Source organism: Pavona decussata, unplaced genomic scaffold (genome assembly GCF_977016875.1).
Source record: "Pavona decussata unplaced genomic scaffold, jaPavDecu1.1 SCAFFOLD_24, whole genome shotgun sequence".
Taxonomy (NCBI): Eukaryota; Metazoa; Cnidaria; class Anthozoa; order Scleractinia; family Agariciidae; genus Pavona; species Pavona decussata.
The window spans coordinates 92,203-119,565 of NW_028145447.1; the positions used below are offsets into that span (position 1 = coordinate 92,203).

Sequence of the window (27,363 nt, forward strand, 5' to 3'; positions counted from 1 at the left end):
TCGCAACATTCGCTATATTATTGTAGACAATTTATGCTTACTGCAGCATATAAATGGCACACAATTTAAATACGTATGTCATTAAAATGGATACAGAAACGTAATTTTCCGAAGACAAATGTCGAATACTGCATCAGTTTATAGAGAAAGGTTTTTACACATGAAAAAGAACTGTATACTGGCCGTTGTCGAGAGGTTATTTTGGCAGTTGGGGACGCACTTTAGTGGCCGTTGCCGTTGTAGAGAGGTGGCCTTTGTAGAGAGGTTTAAACAAGAGCTAATGTATGGACTGTCCGCCGGGACAAAAAAAAGTGGTCGTTATAGAGAGGTGGCCGTTGTGAAGAGGTGGCCGTTAGTGGAGGTTCGACTGTATTGCAAAATGAAAGTAGGTTACCGCGAAGGCCAATTTGTCAATTTCGGTATCGTTTAGCTTAAGTTAGCTCTCTATAAAATTTGTGAATAATAAATTATAATTAAGTCCAATTGCAAATGTTTCTATTTTCTTCTGGAACTAGTTTGTTTAACAGCAATCGATGTTTGGAGAATAAGTTTTGCCACTGACAAAATAAAACAACTGAAATAACAAACACAAAGTTTCCTACGTCAGTGAAGACCTTATCATTTAGCTGAAAGCACAAAGCAAACCGAAAACCAGCTTTGTCAAAACATTTCGTTTGATTTTGACAAATATTTTCTCGGCCACAAAGCGGTCAACATTGAGCACGCGCTATAGTAAGAAAACGCACGCGGGCAGTCTGGGACGGCATCGAACGGTCCGTCGAACGGCATTGGTTGCTAATGGAGTAATGATTGCTGGCTTCAATTAAAATTTCTGGTTGTCTGCCGATTTTTTTCACTGAAAGGACCTTTGCACAGGTGAGTTTACGATATTTTACGCTTGTTGCTTACAAGGAGTTACTCCAGTTAAACTGCAATGTGTCCGATACATGGAAGTATCAATTTGTATATGGTATTAAAATTTTTATCGAATGGGACCTACAAATCGGAAACTTGACACTACTCACCTTTCAGCAGCCAAAACCTTAATTTTTAGTCCAAAGTCTGCGATTTTCTCATACTTTGCGGACGAACTCGCATATCTCAAAGTAATTTAAAGGAAATGTTCTTGCCGGCAATCCATCCAAGATGGCGTCGTTTACTGCCGCCATGTTCAATGTGAGTGATAGCGCAAAGGCGTTGTGGAATCCAGACTCCCTCTCGGTCATTTTTGGGCCTTCTCGCTGATCGTTTTGAAATACTGTTTTGGCACCGGCCGTAGCGATCACATGGAAATCAAGCTTAACAGTGGCGCTTACTCGAAAGACGTCAAAGCAAAAACCGAAACGATCGCAATAGCGATCAGTTGTCAGCAGCCGATACCCTGGGTTTGTCTATTTAACTCCAAAGACATGATATTCAGTTAGGCTTTTCTTTCCCTTCCTTCAACACGGTACCCTATAGTATACAGAGACGATGACGACACCAATGAAAAAAGCACTTTTATATTTAATTTGCGTTTTCTGAATAAATCCGTGATGATTTCTACTCATTTATTAAGTTGTGCAATATGGCCAAACATCCAGGAGCTAACGTCGTAGGGGCGGCTTTATAGCTCAGAAAGAGAAAGGAAAATTAATCAACATGCGTTTACGTTCTCCATAAAACCTTGATTGTGGTCATTTGACATCGTTGTTTTGCAGAGGAAGGTAAAAAAAAGTACCAAAATTTATAACGCACGTGCAGAGCCATTGTTTTACTTATTAAAACTATTGTTTACTCGGAATAGACTTGAGAATAGCATTGAGAAATTTTTGGCGGGAAATCTTACGCCGGCCGCTCACGCACTCAGACATAGTAGTTCTCAGGTCACCTCCGCCATGCGTATTCCGTTTCCAGATTTCAGGAGCGTTAAAGTCCCTAATAAGAGAGAAAGGATACAAGAGCATAACTTTGGGTTTGTGTTGCCAACATACGAGATTCAAATGTAGAATTCAACTTTACAAAAACGTACATAAAAAAATAGGAGTACTTGAAATAAGTAATTTATTACTAACACAATAATCATTTTGACAAACTCCTTTCTGCGTAGCTCTTAAACTGAGCGGTACCAAAACCGACAATTTGTTCGCACCTTTAATTAAACTTTGTTATTGCGATTCTGTTTTCTATGTTCCCAATGGGAAAAGATTATGATCCAAATCTTAAACATTAAAACTAAAATTTCAGTTTAAAATAATATACAACTTGTGTTTAAACTTTGCTCCACAAAGTTTTCCGCGCACATGTGCCACAAATGCGTCGGAAGGAAAATATTTTTATTTTTTAAATATTTCGGCAAATTAAAACATTTACAAAAATCATTGTTTTAGTCTTCTTTAAACACTCAAAACCTGAGCTTCTGTTTATAACACTGTAAAAGGTGGTTCAAATTTTGAATCTGTGGATGAAATCTTCAAGTGTGACCATTCAAATGAAAGCTACTGAGCAGTACTTCCAGTGGTGCTGTTTATTTTGCTGTACAAGGTGATTCTAATTTTTGAGTCTGTCGATGTAATCCCTAAGTGTGACCATTCAAATGAAAGCTACTGAGCAGTACTCTCTTGTGGTGCTGTTTATTTTGCTGTACAGGGTGGATCGACGTTTTGAGTTTGTGGATGAAATCCTAAAGTCTCGAAATCAAATGAACGTCATTTCATGTGAAGCTATTTATTTTAGCTGTATTAGGTTGTTCTGACGTTTGAGTCCGTACAATGAAATCTTGAAATGTGACCATTTAAAAAGCTATCGACTAGTTCTTTCCTGTGCTACTGTTTATTTGTTTAATATAGTTAAAAATTACGTTCGAGAGATTTTTTCCTGCTTTGAAAGTAGAGGACTTTGCGACCAAAAAGGTCAATTCATGACGAAGCTCATTCAGCGGATTGTCTTTTGCCAGCAAATTTAAAATGCGCCTTCATTGAGAGATGGTCTGACGGGAAAAACTGGTTTGGCAGCCCAGTGTAGGCGTCTATCGCCGCCTTGGAAACCGTTTCTAGGGCAGCGGTTGCTTTTAGCCGCGCAGCATCGAACCAGATGTAATCCAAAGTCCACACACGGCCAGCTCCTTCGTGATTGGTGCATTGTGGCTCAGTGCCCTGATAATAAAGAACAGTAAGGGAATTCAAGTCAAGAAAAGGCCACAAAAAAATGGCAAAATAATCATAATCATTTCTTTTCAATTCACGGAGGGAGACGCGAATGGCCAAGAGCAGAAATCACGAGGCATGAAGCGGCATTCCCTCGCGCCTGCGTTTCACAAACTCGCGAGGCGCGACGCAGGATTGCCAGGCGCTTACCTCACAAACTTGCGAGGCACAAAGCAGGAATCCTGCGCGCCTGGCTCACTACTCACGCTCCATTTCCTCGCTTACTCGCGGCAGGCTCCCAGCCAGGTTACAAAAATAGGTCCGTAATATGTAAAAATATATGCTTTAGGACACAGGGTTTCTATTTAGTGCAGGAGTACAAATTCTCATGTATCTCCGATTCAGTGTTGATGACGCTTACCAGAACAGTTTTGTAGGCACTTTGAAGATTCGTAAGAGGATGATGGATGTGCAACTTGGTCTTGTTCAAAAGCGATACTTGGTCTGGCAAGAGCTGCAAAGATAGCAAAGAAAGAAAACGAATGAAATCCGAAAATGTTACTTAGCGGCGTGAACACACATTTGTACTTAAAAGGCTTACTCTGAAAGAGCAGTTTGCTTATGACTGCTATGAAACCGAACCAAGGAAAAGAAATAAATTCTGGCCAATTATAATATCGCAAATAATGAGCAAATCAGATCCAAGCGTGGAGAACTTACAACTTGCAACTTTCCTTGCAACTCAGGAAAACAAGCAATGGGTGCCACGCTTAGAAAAATAATTATTGTAGCTATTGCCAAGCGCGGGAACACAAGTAACGGTGAACGGTGCCGAAGACGAGAGAACATGTAGTCGGTAAACAACCGGCACAAAAAGCGCGGGAAAAGCGGGCAACAGGCGCCAAGCGCGGGGAGACAAGAAATCGCTGGCGAAGCTCGTAGGAGTCAGTGCCAAGCACAGGAAATATTCAACTCTTGTCGAGAGAGGTAAACTTAAACCTGTGAGAGCCACGAAGCAACGTTAACTATACTCCAACAACTATTATTACAAGTACCTGTAAAGGCGGTTCAACAGCAGGACTGAATCTTAAGTAGTCCACACTCTTTAGTGTCCTGATTTCCTTCTCATTCAGTCTCCCCTCTTTCAGAAGTTGGTAAGCAGGAAAATGGGGTTCAATATTGAAGTCACCGCACAAAATATGAGACACGTGCTCGCCACGTGACTCAAATGCCTTCACCATGTCCGCGAGGGCATTGGTCACCAAACTTATTTGACAAACTTGAGTGACGGTTTCTAGCAATTGTCCCCATCTAATGTGCGTGGTTCCTTGGAGAAAATTTTTTGGAAAGACAAATTTAAGTTTTAGTTGACAGAAAGCGGAGAAATGCAGTGGAACCTCCATTGAGGGGACACCGTCGGGACAAAGAGAAGTGTCCCCTTAATGGAAGTGTCTTCTGGAAAGAGATTGGCCTGATTTTGATTACATTAATGATTAAATGGCTAAGAGCATAACCGACCTAATTGCTTTTAAGATCGCTTTTGTTGTTTTAGCCGACCGGAATTTTTGTATGTGGACTTGGATTTGGTCAGGAAACGTTGCTCCAATGTTTTCTCCGCTGCTTTGCGCTTCGTTTTGTGATAAAAACGGAAATCTCCCCCTATATTGCACACGAAACACAAAACAATGGATAAAACTTTGGAGCAACATTTCCTGGAGGAATTCAAGGCTACATGCAAAAACTCCGGTGAGTCTGAGCTAAAACAACAATTGCGCACAAGTTTCAGCCAAAGGGAATAAAGTAAGAGACTCAAGGTTTGTGTTAGAGTTATTATTAAGGGTTAGGGTTTGGTCAAGACAAATTGCTTGTCACTGCCGCACACAAAGAATTGTGTGCGGCAGTGACCTCTGGAACGAGAGGTAGCTTGTTTCAGACGTTCACATTATAAAGAGTGCCGAGATGAAGCGGTCTCTATTTTCTTTTTGCCCAAATGTTTCCTGTCCCGTATTAAATAAATACTCTTTTCTTTCTCAATCTGAACGCCTAAAAAAGGCCTGGCCGAGAGGAGGTACGCCCAGGGTAAACGTAGCCACAGTCAGATAAACTGGTTCTCACCAATCACCAGCAGGTTGTCACTAATCTTGTGCCTCAGCGCCGCTCAAACTTGTCCCGCTTGAAAAACATGGCCACGCTCTCGGGCCGATCAGCTGTTGAATTCGGTGCCAGCCCTTGGTACCCCATCCGAGACATTTCATCTGCCAAGATCTCTTTAAAGTAGGGTGTGTCCACTTCTTGTAGGCAGATGATATCGCTGTTTAGCCACTGCAACTATAGAATAAAACAGGCTTTAAGGGAGAGAAAACGGTTGCCATGGCTTGTAATAGACCCATGGTGACAGATTAGCTGCCATTGAGAAAGGCTGATGTACGATCTCAAACAAACGATGGCTATGGCTATTAACATGCTCTCTAATGTTTCATCGTATTGTATTCAGGATATATTGCGTTTTGCGAACAAACCAATGATGGCTATAACTATTAACAAACAACAAACGATGGCAATGGCTACTAACATGCTCTCTAAAAAGAAAAGTTCACAAACCGATTGGCTCGAAGTTTCAAAGTACACATTATGCATTAACATAAGAACGGACTTGTAAAAATAAGAGAAGGGTAGCCAATTCCCTCAATGATATATTAAATTTAGAAGATATTTACAAGACTGTTTTTTCCCTACCTCTTCCAGAAAAAGAATGTGCCGTTGGGAATCTCTTCCCTGTGTTCTTAACTGGAAGTCATTTGGACAATAGGTGTAGACCACTCCGTCTTTTTTAGCAGCATTCGCTCGAATCCAGTGGTCGGCAAGGATGTTGTACGTGACAACAGTGAATTCGTGTTCACCAGGCCCCGCTTCATCCACGCGCCTTAGGGATCTTCTTGCGAAGGGGACTGGTGACTGATTCATAATGGTATCCCTTTTGAGATGTGAAATAAATAAGCAACAAAACTTTGAAATACTTTGTGTCTATCAAATATGACAAGGCACAAGTTATCAAGCAAAGCAATAGAAAAGCTGAGCTACTCAGTAGCTTCCATTCAGTCAATAGACATACTTCAGGACTTCATACACACGCTCAAAAGTTGAAACCCAGAATTGGAATTCATCGACAAACTCAAACGTTAGAACAACACATGCAGCATAATACAGCGATATAAACATCACTTCAGGAAAGTACTGCTTTCATGGACTTCTTAAATGATCACAACATCAGGGTCCCATTCACTGACTCAAAAGTGGAACCATTTTTGGGGTCTTTGAGAAGTATTATATTTTGAATGGTCAACTGAACACAGAGACTAAAAAGTTAGAAAAACTTGTACAACAGAGAGAGTGAGAGAGAGAAAGTGTCATTTCTCTCCTCTACGGATTGGATTACATTTTCCGAAATTTCATTAGAAATCGCACTGAGATGCTTGGCCCTTGTGGAAAGAAGTGTACAAGTGGACTCATTTTGTCTTTTCAAGTGCGCACGTGATGGCATATGTGACGCGATCGAACTCTGTACAAACAGACCAGACTGATGTGGTACGATAATACGTCATCATTGGTCACGTGTTCTGAAGCATAAAAGCCTTGTTGAAACAGAATTTTTCAGTCGATCGATGTGTCTTTGAAAGCTAAGCTTATACCTGGGGTAAAATGCGTCTCGTCGTGACCGTTATTTCCGAAAATGTCCCAGCCACTTCCAAAGATTTCCGACAATTTTCCGATGACTCTCGAATGCTGCCGAACACTTCCGATTCCAACGGATTGTTGACATTTTAAAGCTTTTATGAAAATTTTAGCGTGTTGTGATACAGTTAGCAAAGTCAACATTTAGCACCTTTTTGGGGATAAATTGAATTGAATTTTTGTTACTAATCATGTGTTATTCAGGCGTGAGAAATTGTCCTTGATGCGTGAGATGGATGTCTTTAGTCCCGGCGTAGTCAATCGGACGAAACCGAACCAAAAACCAATCGAACCCAATCGAACCCAATCGTTCGATTGGAGTTCGATTGGTTCGGCAATCGAACTTAATCGAACTGGATTTTTTTGTGAGTTCGATTAAGTTCGATTACCGAACCCAATCGAGCGATTGGGTTCGATTGGGTTCGGTTGAAAAACAAAATGGTATACAAAATTGATAAGCATTAACTCTTTAATAGTAGAATTGGAAGGAATTCACTCTTTAACTGAGTTTTAACTAGAGGAGCAAGTCTGAGAGATATTAACACATTTCAATGAACTAAAATCTTTATTGTTTAGCTGATTCGAAATTGATTCATTCACAATATAAATCACATGAACGGCTCAGTACAACATGTAAACTGTCTTTTATCCCTCGGGATAGCACCGAACGGGATATTTTTAAAAGATTTAGACCGTCGTCGCTAAAGCTTCGCTTAGATAACTATAAAACGACCACTGCAACTGAATCTGGACGCACTCAACAGTGTACAGTGCGTACAAAATAGTTACTACTAGCGCTAAAAGTGTCCTCGTTACCTCAAAGTAGATTTCTATTAAAACTGCAAGTGGTGTTCGATTATGTTCGATTGTTGAACTGTTCGATTACCGAACGTCCGATTGCGTTCGATTGGCAAAATTTTTTGTGAGTTCGATTAAGTTCGATTACCGAACCCAATCGAGCGATTGGGTTCGAGTAGGTTCGATTACCGAACGTTCGATTGACTACGTCGGGCTTCACTCCGCAGGCGTGAGACTCACGCATAATGCGTGAGAGTTGGCAGGTATATAAGCTTAGTGAAAGAAAAGGCAGAAATTCATCTTTATACCGTTCAAGGCCGTGTAGAAACAAAAGCAACCGATCTACATGATGTGTACCATACTTACAAATGAATGAGTTCGTGTTTTTCGTCGATTTTAACAAGCCGTAGTCTTGCCATGAGTTTGATGGCCCGCTTTATGCAAGACGCTCGCTGCTTTCCTTCCAAGTTTGTCGTATGTTTATCAGTTGAAATGCAGAGGCTTACAACTACAACAATTTGTATCATGGACGATTTCCATGAATAAATTTGGGTCGACGATTTATAATTTAATAGGTTCATGTAAAGTACGGCGTTTTACCCGTTTAATAGCGAACCGGAAAAGTTGTAAAGTTGACTTGGAAGCCGTAACACCTCGGTGTTAGAAAGGACAAGGGAAAGATGAATACTGCCCCGAAGTTGGGGACAAGATACACGAAGGGAACAGCGCTTAGAATTTGATATTGTTTACTATTAAAGCCGGCCGGCGAAGTACATATTATAAAATATAACACATAACATTAGCTTCCGTTTAAAATTTTGAGAAGCGGGTTAGCAAAGCTTGCATCTTAGATCTCTTCCCTGCTTCAAAATAACTAAAATTTATCTTAGATACATACCTGGTTATAAATCTTTCTGTAGATCTTCGTTGAATGCTTCACCGGGCTATTTCGTGAGTTTGGCCTGCCTACGTTTGTGACGTGTAATTTAATTTATTCAAATCAGTTGATCCAATACGACGTGACAAGAAAGCGAAAGTGTAGCGTGATCAGGGTAGGCTTGAGAAGGAAATACAGTGGAACTTCTCGAAGTGCCGAGGGAAATTGGTTTGTTATAATATCGAGGTTTTGTATACATTTTTAATTTAAAGGCAGGGCTGGAGAACATCGTTCTTTTTCCAGACGACTTCGTTTTTATAAAGGTTCGTTAAATCGAGGTTTCACTGTAATAACTGCCTGCAATTTTCTCTCTTTTCTCGGCAACTTTTTGGCAACTTCTCATACTTGGAGTAACTTTTTTTCAGCAAATTGTTTTAATACCTAAACCTGAATTCTTCGTTCAGAGAAACTTGACAGCTTCTAGTGATTGAACGCTAACGACAAGTTTAAATAATAAACACTGCCTAGCTTTGCAAAAATTTAGCTTGCAACGTTCTGGACTCGTTCTAGCCTAGACATCAACCTTAGTCATTACTTAAATTGAGCAAATGCGAAAGTCTTATCGATGACATCACCATTCGAAATGGATATCGGAAGAAATTACCAAGTATCGGTTAGTACGACCACTTGCAAACCACGTGAGTCGTTCTTGTTCATCGGATATACTTGTACCTCGATTTATGATGGCCGGATATCCTTTCAAATCCCTTAAAAGAAATGTTTGAAAAGTGTATTTTTAAAGCATCTTTTGGATCGAGAAATGACGGGTAACCGGTAGCCGGTCTCAAGTGGAAAACAGAGAAATTCGAAACAAAATAAACTAGACTTTGCAGAAAATATAAAAAATAGATGAATAATAATGATCTATTTTGGTTCAACAATTTGGTATAGGTTTTATGATTTACATGGCACATCTTGATTGGCCGTTCACTGAAGTGCCCCTGTTAAAAGTGTAACAAAGTCTATATTAACCGAATATTGCTTTGAAATATATTGGAATTCAAACAGTGCCAAATGAAAGTTCAGCTTAACAGGTTTTATTTAAACGGTTACATTTCACGAATTCGTCTACAAGCCCAGCTTGTACAACATAACGCATGAGCATTGTTTCAATTTTGCTCCAAAGCATGTCAGTCTTCGTTTCACGCCGGTTGATGTAGAAACTTTATAAACCCATGATGGGCTTACTATTCACAGTAAAACGGTAAAACGGCCAAGAACTTTGTTTTTTATTGTTTTTGGGCGAAAAATTAAATGAACGGAAGCAATCAGTGGAGCTATCTGGCTCGCTTCTGCGCGCAGAACGTGCGATAACGCATTTCGTTTTCACATCCTCAACGTGACTACTTGCACCGGAAGTTGTCGTGACAGAAGAAGTTGTGTAAACTTGCACAACATTGTGGACGTGTGTTTACGCATTGATTGACATTTTCGACGTGGCTATGCGCGTCTGTCACAATGAAGTTCTGAATTGAGGACAAGACGTGAAAAATTATGCGTTTCTGAAGCAAGGCATTTAAGACCGAAGCAAGAAGGCGAAATGAGTCGCTTACAAGTTTCAGACATTCTTGTATTAACAGAAGAAGAGGAAACCTCGCCGTTGTTCGTGAGTCCGCGAACTTTTCCTCGTGTTGAGGTAAGCAAGCTACAGGCTAGAAAGGAAGTGGTATTCCTAATTCGTAGGTTTGGAATTTGATTGAGGTACAAAAACCAGCTTTTAGTTAGTGGTTTTTTCTGTCTAGAAACTAAGATTTTTGTTGGCAAGAGGAACAAATTCACACGATTTTCACGGGGGCGTGTGTGGAGGCAGGCATGTAAGACGCAATTGCAAAACACTTAGATTTAAGTTTGCAAATTTTTCTGTCGGCGTTATAACTAGCTATTAATTCAAAGTAAATTGTCAGTGTTCTTTCCTAGTTCATTGGTCAACCAAATAAAATATATAAAATGTAAAATAGCACGTTTTGGTTGCTTTCCTTGACGGACGGGCATGAAATCAGTCATTATTCCAGCCTATCCACTCCCCGCTAAGGATGTGATTTTTAACAGATTTGTCACGCCATTGCACTCTCCCCAGTCCACGCGCAAAACGCTATGCGCTTTGCAAAGGAAAAGTGGTTCAGGAACCAAGAACCCGAGGCTTCAACTTTCAGACAAGTCGGCCCAGACACGAAGCTCCCTTAAATTCAGACATCTCGATTCCTTAGAATTAGCAACAATTTTATTAACAGATAAACAGTTATCCTTAGTCTGAAGAATCAGTTCTACCCCAGCCTAACTATTACTGGTTAAGCACTGGTCTAAATGGTTGTTTAAAACTATATCCCGATTCCGCGTTCTGCTAGCCTTGTTCGGGCCCTCAGATAGTGGGACGAGGCTGGAGATTGACAAGAGAACAGCTAAAAAACGAACAGGAAAATATAACGCGTTGGAACTGGGGAGAGCTTCGGCATTTAGCGTTCTTACCTTATTATGGGAAATTAACAATGCACTTTTCTTAACACGATTTTACAAAATTCACGTTAATTTAATGTATCGATGTAAATTTAATGCACGCTATTTTACAACATTGTTATTTTAAAGCACCTTTATTTCATTACAAAACCTTATTAGTTCATGACTCTTCTATTGGCTCTTCAGAGTCACTATCTTTTGAATTGATAGGGTCTAGTTAGGCTTCAAAACCAAATTTTCGGCTGTAAAAAAACTTAAAAACATCCGTGCACTTGTCTTGGAAGGTTTTATTGACGAAAGCCAAAATGTAGTTTGGCATTCAGAATTATGAAAATCGCAGTAAATAAAGCAAGATGCTTATCAAAAAATTCGCGTTAATTTAAGGCATGTAAACCTAGCTTTTGAAAAATTGGCGTTAATTTAGTGTAACGTAAATTTTCTTCGCGTTGTCAACGTGCATTGTTAATTTCCTATAATAAGGTAGTTCTGAAGTACTCTGATGTGTTTAATTGCTGAAGGGTTTACAACTCGCAAAAACAGTATCGAAAGGGATCGGAACGGCCGATATTTCTCGCAAATATCGATGCTTGTCAAAGCTGGTATCGTTGGTATCGAATATTTCGTATCGGTATCGCGTATCGGTCCATCCTTATCTTGTGGCATTTCTTCCTTACAGGTCTTTCCAGGCCGAAAAGCCTTTCAATGGAGGATCATCCGTGCTGTATTTTCTGCCCTGTACCCTGTATCGCACGTCACCATTGTGATATCACTGGTCTCATTCTTCGTCATCGCTTTTGGCTTCGCCATAAACTGCGCGCTGGAGATGACATTTGAAATGATCTCGCCACTTGGAGGCGAATCCAACTCGCAGACATTTTACACCTTTTGTATGTTCGCCTTGCTCTGCTGCACGATTATCTGGGTATGCGTCGTGTGTTCCCTCTTCTGGGAAATCATCAAAGTCGCAGTAGTTAAACGAACGCTGAAGTTTAGAGTCGCAAAAGTGGTGACTTTACTAATTATTTTGATCAGTGCAAGCATTCACGCTGGCTGTCTGGAAAGAAATTTTGGTCTCATGACTTTCCTCAGAAGTTGCATCATAGTGTCATGGTTTGCTGCGTGTTTGCTTTCAGTTGTTGGCTCGGTCGCCTTGTTTGCCTTTTGCTATCGCGAACAGACCCACGAGCTGTACGCCCTGGTCCTTCTTCCAATGATGGTGTCCTTCGGTCTGTTTTCAATCCTTTCTCCAGTATCCTTCACTCTGGTGCGCGCCTCAACTGGCGCAATTTGTTTCTCGTTTTTCTACCCGTTTCTCACGGCCTGTCTTATTTTGTACATCTATATGCGGGGCTGCAGAAAGCCGAGTGGAGAGTACTTCATCATAAAAAAGCGTTTCGTTTTTCTCTTCATCATGGCGTACCTCGGTGTTTTGATTCTTGCCATCACCTCCCGCCCATACTGCAGTGATCAAGATTGCTATTTCCAGCAAAATAATCACACACAAATGAACGGTTTTAATTTAGTCAACAAAGAAACGATTGCACCTAGGTATCCAATCTGCGGGAACACGTGGACTCCTTTGAAGTTAAACATCGCTGACGTGGCTTATCTCTCATACGTCGCTTATTTAGAGAACTGGAGTACACAACACCTTAACCAAACTATCAACAGTTATTTTCGCGGTCGCCGCACAAAGTGGAATATCTCTTACATATCAGAGGAACATGAAAATACCAGGTTCTATCACGTGTATGAGAGCACGAAAGGAATCGATATCGTCGGCATTCGTGGAACGAAAAACACAAGCGAGTGGATTGAGAACCTAAAATTGTGGAGCGAGATAATTAGTTACCAGGTCACCTCTATGGCTCTTCCGGTCCAACGAATGCCGCAAAACTTCGTGACGTCATTTGTGTCAGCTGCGTCTTTTTTGGAACGGCTGCTTCACCATAATCGCAGAGATTTCACCACGGCTTCAATCGAATCCTACCTTAAAGAACATGTGATCAATCGAACAACTCATCATGTTCTACTCACGGGGCATTCAATGGGCGGTGGTTTGGCGAAAATCATTGGCAGCAGACTAGGATTCTCTGCGGTGTCGTTTTCGAGTCCCGGCGAAAGTCACATCCACGCCAAGATGGGTTTTACTTTGGACGACTTACGACGTCACACCACATCTGTTGTGTCACGCAGTGACATGGTCACGTGGGTTGATCATCACGGCGGATTGTTTCAGTACATTGGGTGCAACGCAAGTGGATATGTGCAGTGTCATAGCATTGTTCACACGTACTGTGAGCTTAAGACAAGCTGTGGTTTTGATACTCCCATTACGTGCTGAAATCCTTTGTGTCAAGGAAAGAAGCAAACTGAAAATTTTTCTTTTTCTTTTTCTTCAAATTAGAAATTGATCAGCACCACATGGAAGTACTGCTCAGTGGCTTCCATTGGGATGGTCACACTTTAGGATTTCAGCTACAGACTCAAAAGTTAGAATCACCGTGTACAGCATAATGAACAGCACCACATGAAAGTACTGCTCAGTAGCTTTCATTTGAATGGTCACATTTTAGGTCTTCTTCCATAGACTCCAAAGTTAGAATCACCTTATACAGTCAACTCTCTCGTAAGCGACCACCCTTGGTGCACGACAAAGTGGTCGCTTACGGGAGGTGGTCGCTTACGGGAAAGATCAACAAACTAAGCCTAATACTGGATTGATTAATTAATTACATAAAAATATTACCTTAGCAGCTAAAATTAGGCAAATAGAAACTTATTTATTTATTTGATTTTTTCACATTTATTCATTCTTCTTGTGAAACTTTGTATAACATGGTTCATGGTTCATTTTGGAACAGATACTGTAACAATTCCCTTTTACCTACAGATCTAATTATAGCCATCTTCCCTGTCTGTAAACTGTCATTATCTGTCAGCAGTACGGGAAAGCGTCATCGAAATTGAACTTTTGTCACTTCTGAGTAATGATTTACAAGCGATCATACGTGATTATGTTGGGTGGTCGCTTACCGGAAACAGAAAACAAAAGAATATGTGTGATTTCTGGCCTAAAAAGAGGTCGCAGTCCCTTAAGAAATTTGAGTGGTGGTCACTTACGAGAGACCTCTTGAAACAGTTGTTTACAAGGTGGTCGCTTACGGGAGGTGGTCGCTTACGAGAAGTGGTCGCTATGAGAGAGTTGACTGTATTTCATTTTCTAACCCTGGTACTGTTTATGATGTTATCAGATGGTTCAAACATTTGAGTCTGTGGATGACATTTAAGTACAACCATTCAAATGAAATCAGCTGAGCTGTACTTTTTTGTGGTGCCCTCTAGTATGCCGAACAAGATTGACCTACCTTTTGGAACTGTAAATGAAATTAAATCCTTTGTTAAATTCTAGTCCTGGATTAAAAGTGATTACAATGTACCAAACGGACAGTTGGCGAACATAACAACAGAATAATGAATCTGTGTTGATGCCAACCTTGTGTCCAGGGTCTCTCATTTTCACGTCCGAGAGAGAGGCCCTGGGAACAAGGTTGTTTTGATGGAGCACAGAACACTTTGACAAGAAATTCACGTTATTCAGTTAGTTAGGAAATACTCTGTTGACAGCTGTAAACATTTTTTCTCTGTAAGCTCACTGAACTTGCATTTCAAATAACGATAGAAATCGTACAACACTTTGTTATTGATAAATACTGGCAGGATTGAGCGACAGTGTTGATATAGTTTGAACTTGATGCATCCGACGAATAAAAAGTATCACAGTTTGTAGTAAGTTGTGTTTATTTATGAATATTATTTACATCGAGAGTAAACAATTTACTCTCTTTTGAAAAAAAACTTAATGGCAAAATTCGCACAAATGCGTCATAAACCATTAGCAAAGAAGTTGTTACATGGAAAAGTATGGCTAGGAGTCCAAACAGCAATACGAGAAACAAAATCAAAAGAAACTGTAACCAAGAAGGAAAAACTGTCCTACAAACAACGCAAAGAACTCTAATTATGAAAAAGAAACCTTCACAAACGTTGATCACTTTGTGCTCGATATTATGACGTCATAACTCTGTATGACTATACTAGTCAATAACGACGTCATTACTCCTCAAGATGCATTACGTCACATGAGAGATGGTGCGGTTAATGAACAATGAAGGTCATTCTGTCTGCGCTCTAACACGTCTGTCTTTGGTTTCATCCAATCTTCAGCAACGATAATGAATAATTCATGAACGACAGTGGCGCATGCGTTCAGAGGTAACCAGAAGTGTGACTACATTCGCTTGCCTCGTTACCATGCACATTCTAAGATGCCGAGAAAAGCGTAGGAAAGCTGTTGTAAATGTTAGTACTAAATCTGAAGAACGAAAAGGTTTCCTTTTCTATTTTTTTCTAGTGAAGAAGATAACAAAGACATTTATAGTAATTTTAAAGATCCAATACTTAACATTGGCAACACACGAGGTTCGGGAAAAACAGAGGTTCTTCTGAAAAGCTGGAAAATTGAATTGTAAACTGAAGGAATTCGACTTAAAATGGTTATCAGAATCGAGGCAAAAATTAGTAAGAGCAAGTATTAGAAAGAAATCAAGCAGAAAAAGTGGATAAAAGGAAAAATAGTAAATGGAAAAAAAAGAAGCGGAAACCGAAAACTGAAAGAAAAAGTTCACAAGCATCTCAAATTGCAGGCCATGTAGTCGTCTTGTTGGCGAAGCAAGGATAAAAAAATTAGTAAACAATTACAAAAAGCAAACTAAACATTTCTTAAAGCTAGCAAACAGAAAAATTACAAATGGTTGCAACATATCCTAAGAATTGAAAAACGGCCAAAAAATTAGAAAATAACCTAGAAAATGCAAAATATCCTAAAAAACCAGCGCCTAGAAATTGGAAAAAAGCCTATGAATTGCAAAAGACCTAGAAATAGTAGCCTAAAATATCCTAATTGCACCAGAACCTAAAAAAAGCTAAGCAAAAACCGAAGAAAAGAAGTTTCGCAAGCATCTCAGATTGCAGACCATGTAGTCGTCTATGTTGGTAAAGCAAGGATAAAAAAACTAGTAAGCAACTGAATAACAAAAAGCAAACGTTTCTAAAAACTAGCAAGCAAGAAAATTGTAAAGGGTTGCAACATATCCTAAAAATTGAAAAACGGCCTAAAAATTAGAAAATAACTAGAAATTGCAAAATAACCTACAAAAAGGAGCGCCTAGAAATTTGAAAAAAGCCTATGAATTGCAAAAAAACTAGAAATAGCAGCGTAAAATATCCTAATTGCACCAGAACCTAAAAACAGTAAAAAGTTCAAAGAACTGATTTCAACTTAAAGTAAAAGAGAAAAAGGACAACTCAAAAAAGTACATGAATATGGACAAGGTCAGAAAAAAAAGAAAAGTAGGACGACATACATATGCATGAAATCAGTGGATGCAAAAGAAGAACAAGAAGAAGAACAAGAAGAAGAAGGAAAAGGAGAAGGAGGAGGAGAAGGAGGAGGAGAAGAAAAAGAAGAAGAAGAAGAAGAAGAAGAAGAAGAAGAAGAAGAAGAAGAAGAAGAAGAAGAAGAAGAAGAAGAAGAAGAAGAAGGAGGAGGAGGAGGAGGAGGAGGAGGAGGAGGAGGAGGAGGAGGAGGAGACAGATCCTTGAAACAAAGTTAGTTTTTGTAAGATTTGAAGCTTGTACTTGGCAGAGAATACTACAATTTATGTTTGGAAATTTATGTTTGGAAAGATAAAGAAAACAAGTCAGACTTTTTAGTTGAAAACAAATCTAGAACGTGCAAAGCAACAATTTAAACAATGTACTCACGCAATGTGGTCACATGAGCGATTGCGCCACTGTCATTTTTGAACGATCCTATATCGTTGCTTCTGATTGGATACTTTCAGTTATCCACAATTTAATATACACAAATAAAATGAAGGCAAAAAGCTATTTACACTATTTACAGTTTGATTACGGAACTTCAGAACAGAATCTGAAATCAAGGAAAAAGGAATATTATCAGGCATAAACGTAGAACTCAACTTCAACAGTTAAAGCATAATATGTTCATTTGCATCAGTAAACTGTGAAGACACATTAAATGTCGTGTGTGTCGTCGTCAGATTCCACAACATGAGCCAGAAAAACCATTGGTATCCAAGAAGCTCTTGAAATAACTCACTGAACCATGAAAACTAAACGAGTTGAAGATTTATCATCATCGTCACCCGAGAAGACGTTTTAAGTAGGTTGGAAATTTTAATGTATAACGTCAGAGGAAATCTCCAATGTTGAAATGGATTAACGTTAAAGATGCAATCAACTTTCAATTTCGTTGGAAAACATGGAAATAATATTTCTGTGTCGGACAAAACAGGATTTTATTATCGCCCATTTTTGCTGTGCCGGCATGTTTGATTTCATGACATCATCCAGTTGCTTAATTGTTTCACACAAAAGAACTTCTGCTCACTGACAATAGCGGCAAACGTATGACGTCATAAAATCCAAAATGGCGGCGCCCGGGAAATTTAAACGCGAAAATTGGTGATAATTATATCTTATATTTAGCACACTTGACTGTTATTTCCAGTTTTCAAACTTAAATTTAGAATTTAGACATTAGTTGTCAGAGAAGAGGTTCCCTTTAAGTTCTAATCGCTCACCTCAATTCTGTTCAGAAGTTTTCACTTAGTTTTTCCGCAAAAGAGGAGAGGAGGTCAAGAAGTGTGTCTTCTTGCGCTCTGTGGTAATCGGTCTTGCGCCAATCTACATCATAAGAGAAAAACAACAATTTAACAATGGCGAAGCCATAAAAGGGTTCAACCCTCTTCGGTGTGTGTTTGCCTTTTATTGCTTCTGTTAAAAATAAGTACGTAATGCCGTTACTCACAGATTGGCAACACTTAAAACCACCACGTTCCTTCGTGTTTCGAAAGGAATAGTACGAGTGGAGTTTTATTGTTTTGGGCTAGTTTAACCTGCTTTTTGTGAGATCGGAGCTTGTGTTATCTATGTTGGCCTTTCATGTTTACCCTGGGAACGCTGTCTTTGAGTGACAATGTTTTGCCGATTGGCAACCACGAAAAACCACCAAAATAACGTACACTTCCACCTTCGAATTGTTTCGCGTATCAAAAGGAGTATGGTGAGCGAAGTTCAATTGTTTCATGCTTAAGTTTATCGAGGAATCAGTCAAACTCATCACTTTCTCGGCTTCGCCAGACTCGATCCAGGACTCGATTCTCCCTTACTGAGCCCCGATCCTCGATATTCGACTCGATTCTCGATTACTGATCCCCGATCCTCGATACTCGATCCTCGACTCGATTCTCGATTACTGAGCCCCGATCCTCGATACTCGATCTTCGACTCGATTCTCGATTACTGAGCCCCGATCCTCGATACTCGATCCTCGACTCGATTCTCGATTACTGAGCACTCAATCCGATCCTCGATTCTCGCGAATTTCGTTAGACATGAATTGAAATATCAATCCATTCACCTGTTCAATTCACGAGTTCGCTCACAGAGCGCTTTGATTATGTCGATGAAGAAATAAATCTCTACAGAGTTCAACATGATGATTTCATTGTATTAATAATACTAATAATAATAATAATAAAATAAAGCCAAGACAGAGATGAAGATGACTAAAATGTTTTACTACTTACCCTCCATCTGAAAATAAAATTTTAGTTCAATTCTCATGATGTCACAGCATTCGTCGAGATCCTGTTGTTTCTCGCTAACAAAAGAAAAGAAAACCCCGAGAATTAATCTACAACATTTCACTTCCTTATCTTAGTTAGGTTTCCCCAGTTAGTACAGGAATTCTTTCCCTCGGCTAAAGTTTTACATTGTCACAAGAACAAAGTTTTTTGATTATTAGTTTTAATTTACCATAGTTCCTCCAAACTGGGTTATTAGTAACCTGGGCCCGGTTGTTCGAAAGCTGATTAACGCTAATCCAAGATTAAAAGTTAACCGAGGTTTTTATCTCACTCGTTAAGACTGTTTTTAAAGATTAATTTTAAGCTAATGGTAAAGAAAAGTTAAAGGAAAAACTGAAGGAGAAAAATATTTTGGAAGAATTCATATATTTCAACAAGAAAATTAACGATAGTAAAACAGCATGACGTTTCGACGACTTCATATCGTCATTGTCAAATGAGTAAAAATGGAAATAACGGAAAGGCATATTTATGGGTATTGAAAGTGAGAAAATAAATTAGCATGAAAGCATTCAGGTAAAGAGTTCCGCGCGAATGGAATCCGCTTGCGTGTTCAGTTTCGGTCTTTTGTTCTTGATCCACAGCATTTCGTAGACCGAACATTCAAATTTGTCACGGCATTTCTTTATGACTTTAAAGTTCTTAATTAAGTTGCTAGGTGTTAAACCATGCGCGTCCCTGAGATGTTTTCCGATCACAGAATGTTTATGCTCCTCAACGCGTTGATGTAGGTGGCGGCAAGTTTACCCAATATAATTTGTATCACACGAATCACATGTGAATTCGAATACTACACTTTGCTGATTGATCAGGGGAGGCATTTCTTCTTTATATTGGGTACACTTGCGTGTACGTGTTTTAATACATGGGAAAGTTAACTGATATGGTGTAGGCGAGTTTATTTCCTGAGGGCGAAACTGTATGAGGTCGAAATCAATGTTTATTCTCACAAAATAATTCCTTTAGGAAGAAACGTCACAAAGTAATATTGACGACGTTCTTTAATGGTCTTCGTTCGTTTCAGCAAACAACGCGTTTCCTTTTTTATGATCGTAACAGTTTTTTAACAGAACTAACTTTCATTACATGTGTACTAAAACTCACAGCTTTTGAAGGTTTTGCTTCCTCAGGGCGAGCTCGGCGCTATATTCGTTTAAGCTTAACCAGTCTTTCATCAGCCCGTCGAGTTCTTCTTGACAATCTGGCGCACAGATAACGCATGATATTATTCAACAAATTGTAACACTGCACAAATATGGTCATGGTCGCTGAATTTTCGAAGTCAGATCCCAAAGGGGACCCCGGGAGTCAGATATTCTACAGTATACGTGATTTGATGTGTCGAGGAGAAAAATGGCCACAGCGTAGGATGACAGCGTCAATTCGCGACTTAGAACTATTTCCCTGATTTCATAGTTGATGTATCCATTGGAGATAAACGCGAGGGAGAGGTGGGTCTTTATAACACCGTTGTGTGCCCCCACCCCTTCCACCCCTCTAACGTGAGATCACACTACAATGCGGCAATTCGTCACTCAGAAATATTACCCTGATTTGATAGTTGTTGTGTGAATTAGGGAATGGTAGCAAGGGAGGGGTAAAGCGGTTTTGCACACTGGACATTCAATAGCAAGTTAGAAAGGCACTGTTGTGTAGATCGGAGTGGCTACAGGCAAGGCAAGACATTTAAATAAAGGAATTTCATTACAGGATTGAATTTATCAAGACATCACTAACCTTTCATTTTCCTTGCGCCTTTGATCTCGCGCTCCAGCTTCAAAAGAACTCGGCGCAAGCAAAATTTCTCCTCCTTCAACGCCTTAAGTTCTGTTCTTGCATACTCTAATAGCTTTTTGTCTATTGATAAAGACAATGAAAACTTACATCAGGACTAGGCCTTGACCGTGCGCTTTGCTACCACAAGATTCAGGGCGATCATATGAGAACCCCCTAATCGCTCCCAATCGCTGTGATCGCCTCTGATCGTCTTGGTGGTTGCAAACGATCGGGGCGATTATATGAGAACCAACCTTTAGGAGCAAACTGAACGACAGCCGTCTTGCCTTCACACCCAACTACATCAGGAGAGCAAGGACGTTCATTACCTCCTAAGAAGCCGCCAGGAACAGCACCAACAAAGCACAGCATTTTCTCTCTGAACAACACCAAAAACAGCTGTGTCTTTCCCTGGTCTTTCCATAGGTGGTAACACTCGTTTAGCTGACAAGGAGAGCTTGGATTAAGTTTATTTAGGTAATTGTTTTTCTTATTTTTCTTACCTCTGCGTCTGGAAGGCGAAGGAGTATGACCACTGTTTGACAGCTTTTGTTTCGTACTCTCCGTACCCTGAATTGATAAGCTCGTCGCCTCATTTGACGGACACTCAGTCTCTTCTGAGCAAGGAGCTGTTGCAGCTGGAATTTTACGTGGATCTTCACTGAGATCATCTTCGTTCAAGCTCTCCCCAAACGGGTTGAGCTCTTCTGAGCAAGGAACTGTTGCAGCTGGAATTTTACGTGGATCTTCACTGATTTCATCTTCATTCGAGCTCTGCCCAAACGGGTTGAGCTCCTGTGAGCAAGGAACTGTTGCAGCTGGAATTTTACGTGGATCTTCACTGAGTACATCTTCATTCGAGCTCTCCCCAAACGGGTTGAGCTCTTCTGAGCAAGGAACTGTTGCAGTTGGAATTTTACGTGGATCTTGACTGACTTCATCTTCATTCGAGCTCTCCCCAAACGGGTTGAGCTCCTCTGAGCAAGGAACTGTTGCAGCTGGAATTTTACGTGGATCTTCACTGAGATCATCTTCATTCAAGCTCTCCCCAAACGGGTTGAGCTCTTCTGAGCAAGGAGCTGTTGCAGCTGGAATTTTACGTGGATCTTCACTGAGATCATCTTCATTCAAGCTCTCCCCAAACGGGTTGAGCTCTTCTGAGCAAGGAACTGTTGCAGTTGGAATTTTACGTGGATCTTCACTGAGTTTATCTTCATTCGAGCTCTCCCCAAACGGGTTGAGCTCTACTGAGCAAGGAACTGTTGCAGCTGGAATTTTACGTGGATCTTCACTGTGTTCATCTTCATTCGAGCTCTCCTCAAACGGGTTGAGCTCTTCAGAACAAGGAACTGTTGCAGCTGGAATTTTACGTGGATCTTCACTGAGTTTATCTTCACTCGAGCTCTCCCCAAACGGGTTGAGCTCTTCTGAGCAAGGAGCTGTTGCAGCTGGAATTTTACGTGGATCTTCACTGACTTCATCTTCATTCGAGCTCTCCCCAAACGGGTTGAGCTCTTCTGAGCAAGGAGCTGTTGCAGCTGGAATTTTACGTGGATCTTCACTGAGTCCATCCTCATTAGAGCTCTCCCCAAACGGGTTGAGTTCTTTGGGATATTCAGTTGACGGGTGGGGAGGCCTCGGGGGCGGTGGCGCCTTTCTCCTCTTCTTCTGCTTCTTCTTCACCTTCTCTTCTGCTGTACTTAAACTCTCCTCAAACGGATTAAGTTCCTTTGGATAGTTAACCTCATTTTTCTTTTTCTCCCCACAAGTATCAACACTGTTTGACAGATGTTCGTCATTCTCTGGTCCCTGAAATGACAACCTTACGTTCACCTCATTCGAATCAAACCTCTTCTCTACCGAAGAAGGATCTTCCGCACTGGTATGCAGATTGGGAGGGGGGGGGGGGGGGGGAATGCTACAGGAAACTTGGGTGAATTTTCAGCGACAGTTGTGTCTTTCCCTGGAGTTCTCGTGAGGGCTCATCTGAAATGACAAGCTCTTCACCTCATTTGAATCGCAAAGAAATTGTGATCCAAACGAAATGGAGAGCTTGTCATTTCTTGAATGAATGAACGAACGAGCGAACGAAGGTGTGAGTGAGTGAATGAGTGAATAAACGAATGAATGAATGAACGAACGAACGAACGGAAGGGCGGACGGATGGACGGACGGACGGACGGACGGACGGACGGACGGACGAACGAATTAATGGGTTTAAACATGGTCAACTCATCAGGACTCAAAAAACACTTTCTATAGCTACATAACTAAAACTACTATAATGCATAAAAATTATTATTACAAAACCTATTTAGACTCTATCGACTGACCTCTACCGCATCTGCTTCAATCCTCTTCTCTTCGGAAGAAGGAACTTGCAGATTGGATGGCTTGGGAGGCCTCGGCGGTGGTGGCGCCTTTCTCCTTAACTCTTTCACCTTCCCTTCTGAAGAAGGAACTGCTACAGGAACCTTTGTCTGGTAGAGTCTAAAGAATTAGAATTGAACAAATACAATTAAAGCTCTATTAAGACTTCTGTCCTTCTCCAGAAGGTTCTTATTTATTTTTAGGTCCAAAGAAGAGTATAGGGGCTTATATGAAATATTACAGTTATTATTGAAAAAACAAACAAACAAATTGAAAAATTGTTAGCTTTTCCAAAATTTTATCATTGTAACTGAAACACGAGAACTGCTGTCAGAATTTGGAGGGGGGCTCTTGAGAATCCCAGTTCTACATGTGGGGGATGGGGGCTTCTTGTAAGGGTAGACATACCGGTAAATGGATACCCCTTCATTTCTGTTTGCGTGATTTATAGCATACCTTTAAAAAGGCCTTTTAAATGGTATGTCACATGTTTTCCCAGTTCATAGCTACCGATTTAGAAAAGTCTACTTTTTCTTTTGGGCACATATAATGGTTAACAACATAAATGACAAAATACTTACTCAGGATCACCACCCTCAAGCCTGACCAAGTTCAGTTGAAATTTAACCCGCCCAGAAATGATGTATTTATTGGCAGGCTTGAGGGTTACAGTGATGTCAAAACTGTGTCCTTCTTTGCTGACATATTCCGCAAGGTCGAAAGATCCTGTCGCAATCTTTCGCCGGCGATGTTTCTTAGTCACCTGTGTTAAAATAAGAAAAGTAACATGATTAGAGACAAAAATGCCTAGGATTAGAAAATTTGAGAGGATTGAACTTTAAAGAGGCAAAATAATTTTGTAGAGGCTTGGTTCACTGTTCATTGGGTGTTATTCTAATTTTCTCCCCTAAAAAAAACATAAGTTGTAAGCCCCCATCCCCCTCCAAAAAAATGTCCAGTTACCACTAAACTGGACCCAAACAAAGACCAAAGGTTTAGGATGTAATGACCAATGCCCTTCCTTCCTTTGAATTAAACACAAACGAAAAAAATCGGAAAAACTTGACATTAGGATTTCAAAACCCCACGCCCATTACCCCACTCCTCACCGTAGTCAATGACAAAAAGGCACTTTCCTCATAATTCAAATTTGCTTCAATATATTGTAAATCAAATTGCAACTGGCTGTATATGCTTAGCTTATGATGTTGTGAGGGTAAATAGCTATTCATATGTCAATACCACCAGTGGCACAATGTTTTTCGTTCACCTATAAAATGGCCAACGAAGAACAATTGCGACAGGCTGTAATGCCTCACTTCCTTTTTCACTTTGAAGAGATCTTATTTTACATTATTATTGTCAGAATATCACTCAGTGGTATATAACAATAGCTGTGAACTTACATTTTGGATAACAATTTCATGCATGTGTTCTTCATACAAGTATGTTCCCTCTCTCTCAATGTTCTGAAAACGCAAGAACATACTCAGTTAAATTCATATCAGCACCCCCATTGTATTGTATCGTTCCAGAAAGTTTCCACATCTCCCCCTCTCTCCCCTTCCATACACACACAGAAGGGATTGAAAATTCCAGGGAGAGGGGGTGACAGTCCCTGAAGGCTGATTGTACACTTCAAGCTGCAGTTAGTTAACCTTTAAGGACAGTGCCTACTATTGTTACTGCGCATATACATTCTGTGCATGTCGTGATACTCGGGTTTTCTATATAGGTGGGGGCTACTAATACATGGATTTTTTTGCACGGTTTAAAACTATTTGGGGGAAGCAGAACTTAGCAAGTGCTTCTGGTATCCAAAAACAAAATTGGGGGTAACCATGCATTTTCAGGAGATAATAAACCTTCAATTTGGGAAAAAAAACGCCCTACATTCACTTTATATTGTACAGCTTTTTAGAATATTGTTGCTTAATTATCTCAAAAAAAAAAAAAAATATGTGGTTACACCCAAATTTCTTTTACGATTTTCATAGCCCTTGCCAAGATCTGCTTTTCCCAAATAGTCATAAACCGCACAAAACTGATACTTTGGTATTAGTAGGCACCATCCTTAAAACATTTAATTTACCTTGTAAAGAGTAGAGGGAAATTTCACGGGGTCTGGCCCCGTCCAAGAATGAATTCCACGGCAGGGGTTGTTCACTCCGGGCTGCCATGGGACGGGCTAAAACCAAAAGCAAAATATACACATGTTTGCTTATCATTTTTTTTTTATAGAACACATATAACTGTAAAAAAGTGATGTGTGATTGAGGTTTCTAATGTTAAACTTACGTAAAATCTCCCCCAAAATTAGATAAGCTTACTAGTTTGGGTTTCCTGCCGATCAGGCTGGGTAATTTTTATTTACACGGTTAAAAAATTCGTTAAGTGATTCAGCCTGCCTAAGATTGCCGGGCAGGCTGTACCAGAGAGCTGCAACGCTTTAGCTAAAGCTATTTTTTAAGTAAATCGTTTGTGGCTAAGGAACAGCTAATTTGTTCGCAGAGTTCCTTAACGAGTAGCTGCGTTTAGCAAACTGAGAAGACCATTGAAGACTTGTAAGGCTTTCTGTATTTGACGCTGAGTACACCGCTTTTTCCAACCAAGTTACTGTATTAAGCGCCCAGCATCAACATCATAACTCGAGAAAGGTAAACTAAACAAAGCGGCACGATTCTCGACCTTTGTAGCCTATCTAACAACGTTTCACTTTAATTCCCTTAGACAGAACTGCAAGGCTAGACTCGAGTAGAGTTTTCTCATTACTTCCTTGGTATTAATTAAAAACAGCGAAAAAATGCAAAACATACCTTAGTGTGACTTTTGGTGTCCTTGCACCAAAGGATGATTAACTTTTCCGGATGCCTAACAAAGTACAATTCATCGATTAGGAATTTTAAACAAACTGAAGTAAAAAAAAGTGCGAAGTGTGCTTAACAGTGAGTATAAATACCCAATCGTGGACTGAACTAGGTTAGTTTGTGCTAAAATCACCTTTAAAGCTACCATTGCCGATAGTCCAGCGAGGTCTAAAAAGATCGGCGCGGCGTGACAGTACTTACGTAGCTTGCATATTTTGCAAAGATGTAATAAATTTGTCGGCCATATTTGTTTTCAACCAGTATCGCTCCCAGGACTAAGACGCGCTTATCAAATTTACCGAGCTCGCTTATTCGGAGACTTGGGGCCGGCTGACGTCACATTTGACCGTGTGCCCAGAACGACTGGGGACGAGGATAGTCGCAAGAATTCTGGGAGCGAAATAGAAAGTCTGCCTCGCCCCAGTCGCTCGCTTTCTTTTCCAGTTCAGTTGGAGGAGCGAAAGTAAAGATGGGAAGGGAGATAAGCCTTCCTTCCCATCAGCCCGTACGCTTCGCGCTCGTACCCAAGCTTTGTTCGCGCTCCGTTGAATTTTGGAAGAAAAGAGCCTGTGGAAGAGGGAGCAAAATTGGATAATCTCCATCCCCTCCCTGGTATAGTTTATCTCACCGGGTTATTGTACTACAAGACTTAATCGCAAGTCACACAAAAAAAGTTTCGCTTTGTGTTTACCGATTTATAAGAATTATGTTTACCCGCGTAAATGTTAGGATGTGTTAAGGACTATTTTAAATTTGTTGCGCGCTTATCGGCAAAAACTGCTGGCGCTTCTTGGAAGCTAGATCATGTTACGCGCCTCACAGTAAATGGTATTTCCGCCCAATAATGACCTGGTTGCTCCAAAATTAATTTGCTCGTAAAGATTTGTTATTGGCTGGGAGGAGGAGAGAAATTATAAATCATTAACAAATGTTGATAAGAAAAGTTTGCGCTCAGAGCCTTCCACTTGATGTTGACCAGTCGTTGGGCCAAATGCGAAACCTTTCTTTTTTTAGTTATGTTTTCTTTTTGTCACTTACCATCCATCCTCCGTGCACTCCAGGTGAAGAGCGTTGACAGATGCTGTTATTTCAAATTGTAGGCGATCGCCTCGTTTCTTTTTATTCTCCGTAACTTCGGAATCCATCTCGGGGATTAACTCCAATCTCTTCTGGTAACTTTGATTGTGACGTCATGTTACCATGATGTTTAATTGCATTCTAATTGAGCGCACATTCTAATTGCGTGAGGTTAATTTCGTTTTTCAGTCTTCCGGCCGAAAAAGTGTAAAAGAAGTGCTATCTTCAAATATTATCTTTATAATGCTTTATTATTTCACTCAACTACAATGCATCAACTGTGTTTTTTTCTCTCTCGCTTTGGCTCATCAACTCGTGGCGAAATGCACTTCTCCGCCAGACTATTCTGAGAGTGCGCGCCATCAGCGTTAATCCACGCGGCTTATATATAATAAAAACCAGTAACTGTGTTTTGTAGGACCACCGCGCGCGATAACATAAAAAGCATCGGACCTGTATTAAGGATCTAATCAGCGACAAACATTGTAGAA

General features: G+C 40.3%; 2 protein-coding genes and 1 pseudogene across 3 annotated transcripts; 1 reads left to right on the forward strand and 2 right to left on the reverse strand.

The window, feature by feature from the left end:
- Positions 1–2,412: 2,412 nt before the first annotated feature.
- LOC146485842 (uncharacterized) lies at positions 2,413–6,440 on the reverse strand (annotated as a pseudogene). Its single transcript, XR_014861905.1, has 5 exons — positions 5,862–6,440; positions 5,241–5,453; positions 4,181–4,452; positions 3,547–3,639; positions 2,413–3,134 (listed from the first exon to the last, which is right to left on the reverse strand). The product of XR_014861905.1 is annotated as an uncharacterized LOC146485842 (transcript).
- A 3,368-nt stretch (positions 6,441–9,808) lies between these two features.
- LOC146485843 (uncharacterized) lies at positions 9,809–13,569 on the forward strand. The gene is made up of 2 exons (XM_085102794.1): positions 9,809–10,228; positions 11,723–13,569. Exons 1-2 carry the CDS (start codon positions 10,133–10,135, stop codon positions 13,388–13,390), a joined length of 1,764 nt encoding a protein of 587 aa, XP_084958920.1. The 5' UTR covers positions 9,809–10,132; the 3' UTR covers positions 13,391–13,569.
- Positions 13,570–14,967: 1,398 nt separating this feature from the next.
- Positions 14,968–27,159, reverse strand: LOC146485844 (uncharacterized). The gene is made up of 12 exons (XM_085102793.1): positions 26,834–27,159; positions 25,745–25,799; positions 25,021–25,116; positions 24,335–24,397; positions 23,510–23,691; positions 22,892–23,048; positions 21,062–22,367; positions 20,520–20,639; positions 19,887–19,983; positions 18,723–18,796; positions 17,715–17,817; positions 14,968–17,041 (listed from the first exon to the last, which is right to left on the reverse strand). Exons 1-11 carry the CDS (start codon positions 26,938–26,940, stop codon positions 17,726–17,728), a joined length of 2,349 nt encoding a protein of 782 aa, XP_084958919.1. The 5' UTR covers positions 26,941–27,159; the 3' UTR covers positions 14,968–17,041; positions 17,715–17,725.
- Positions 27,160–27,363: the final 204 nt, after the last annotated feature.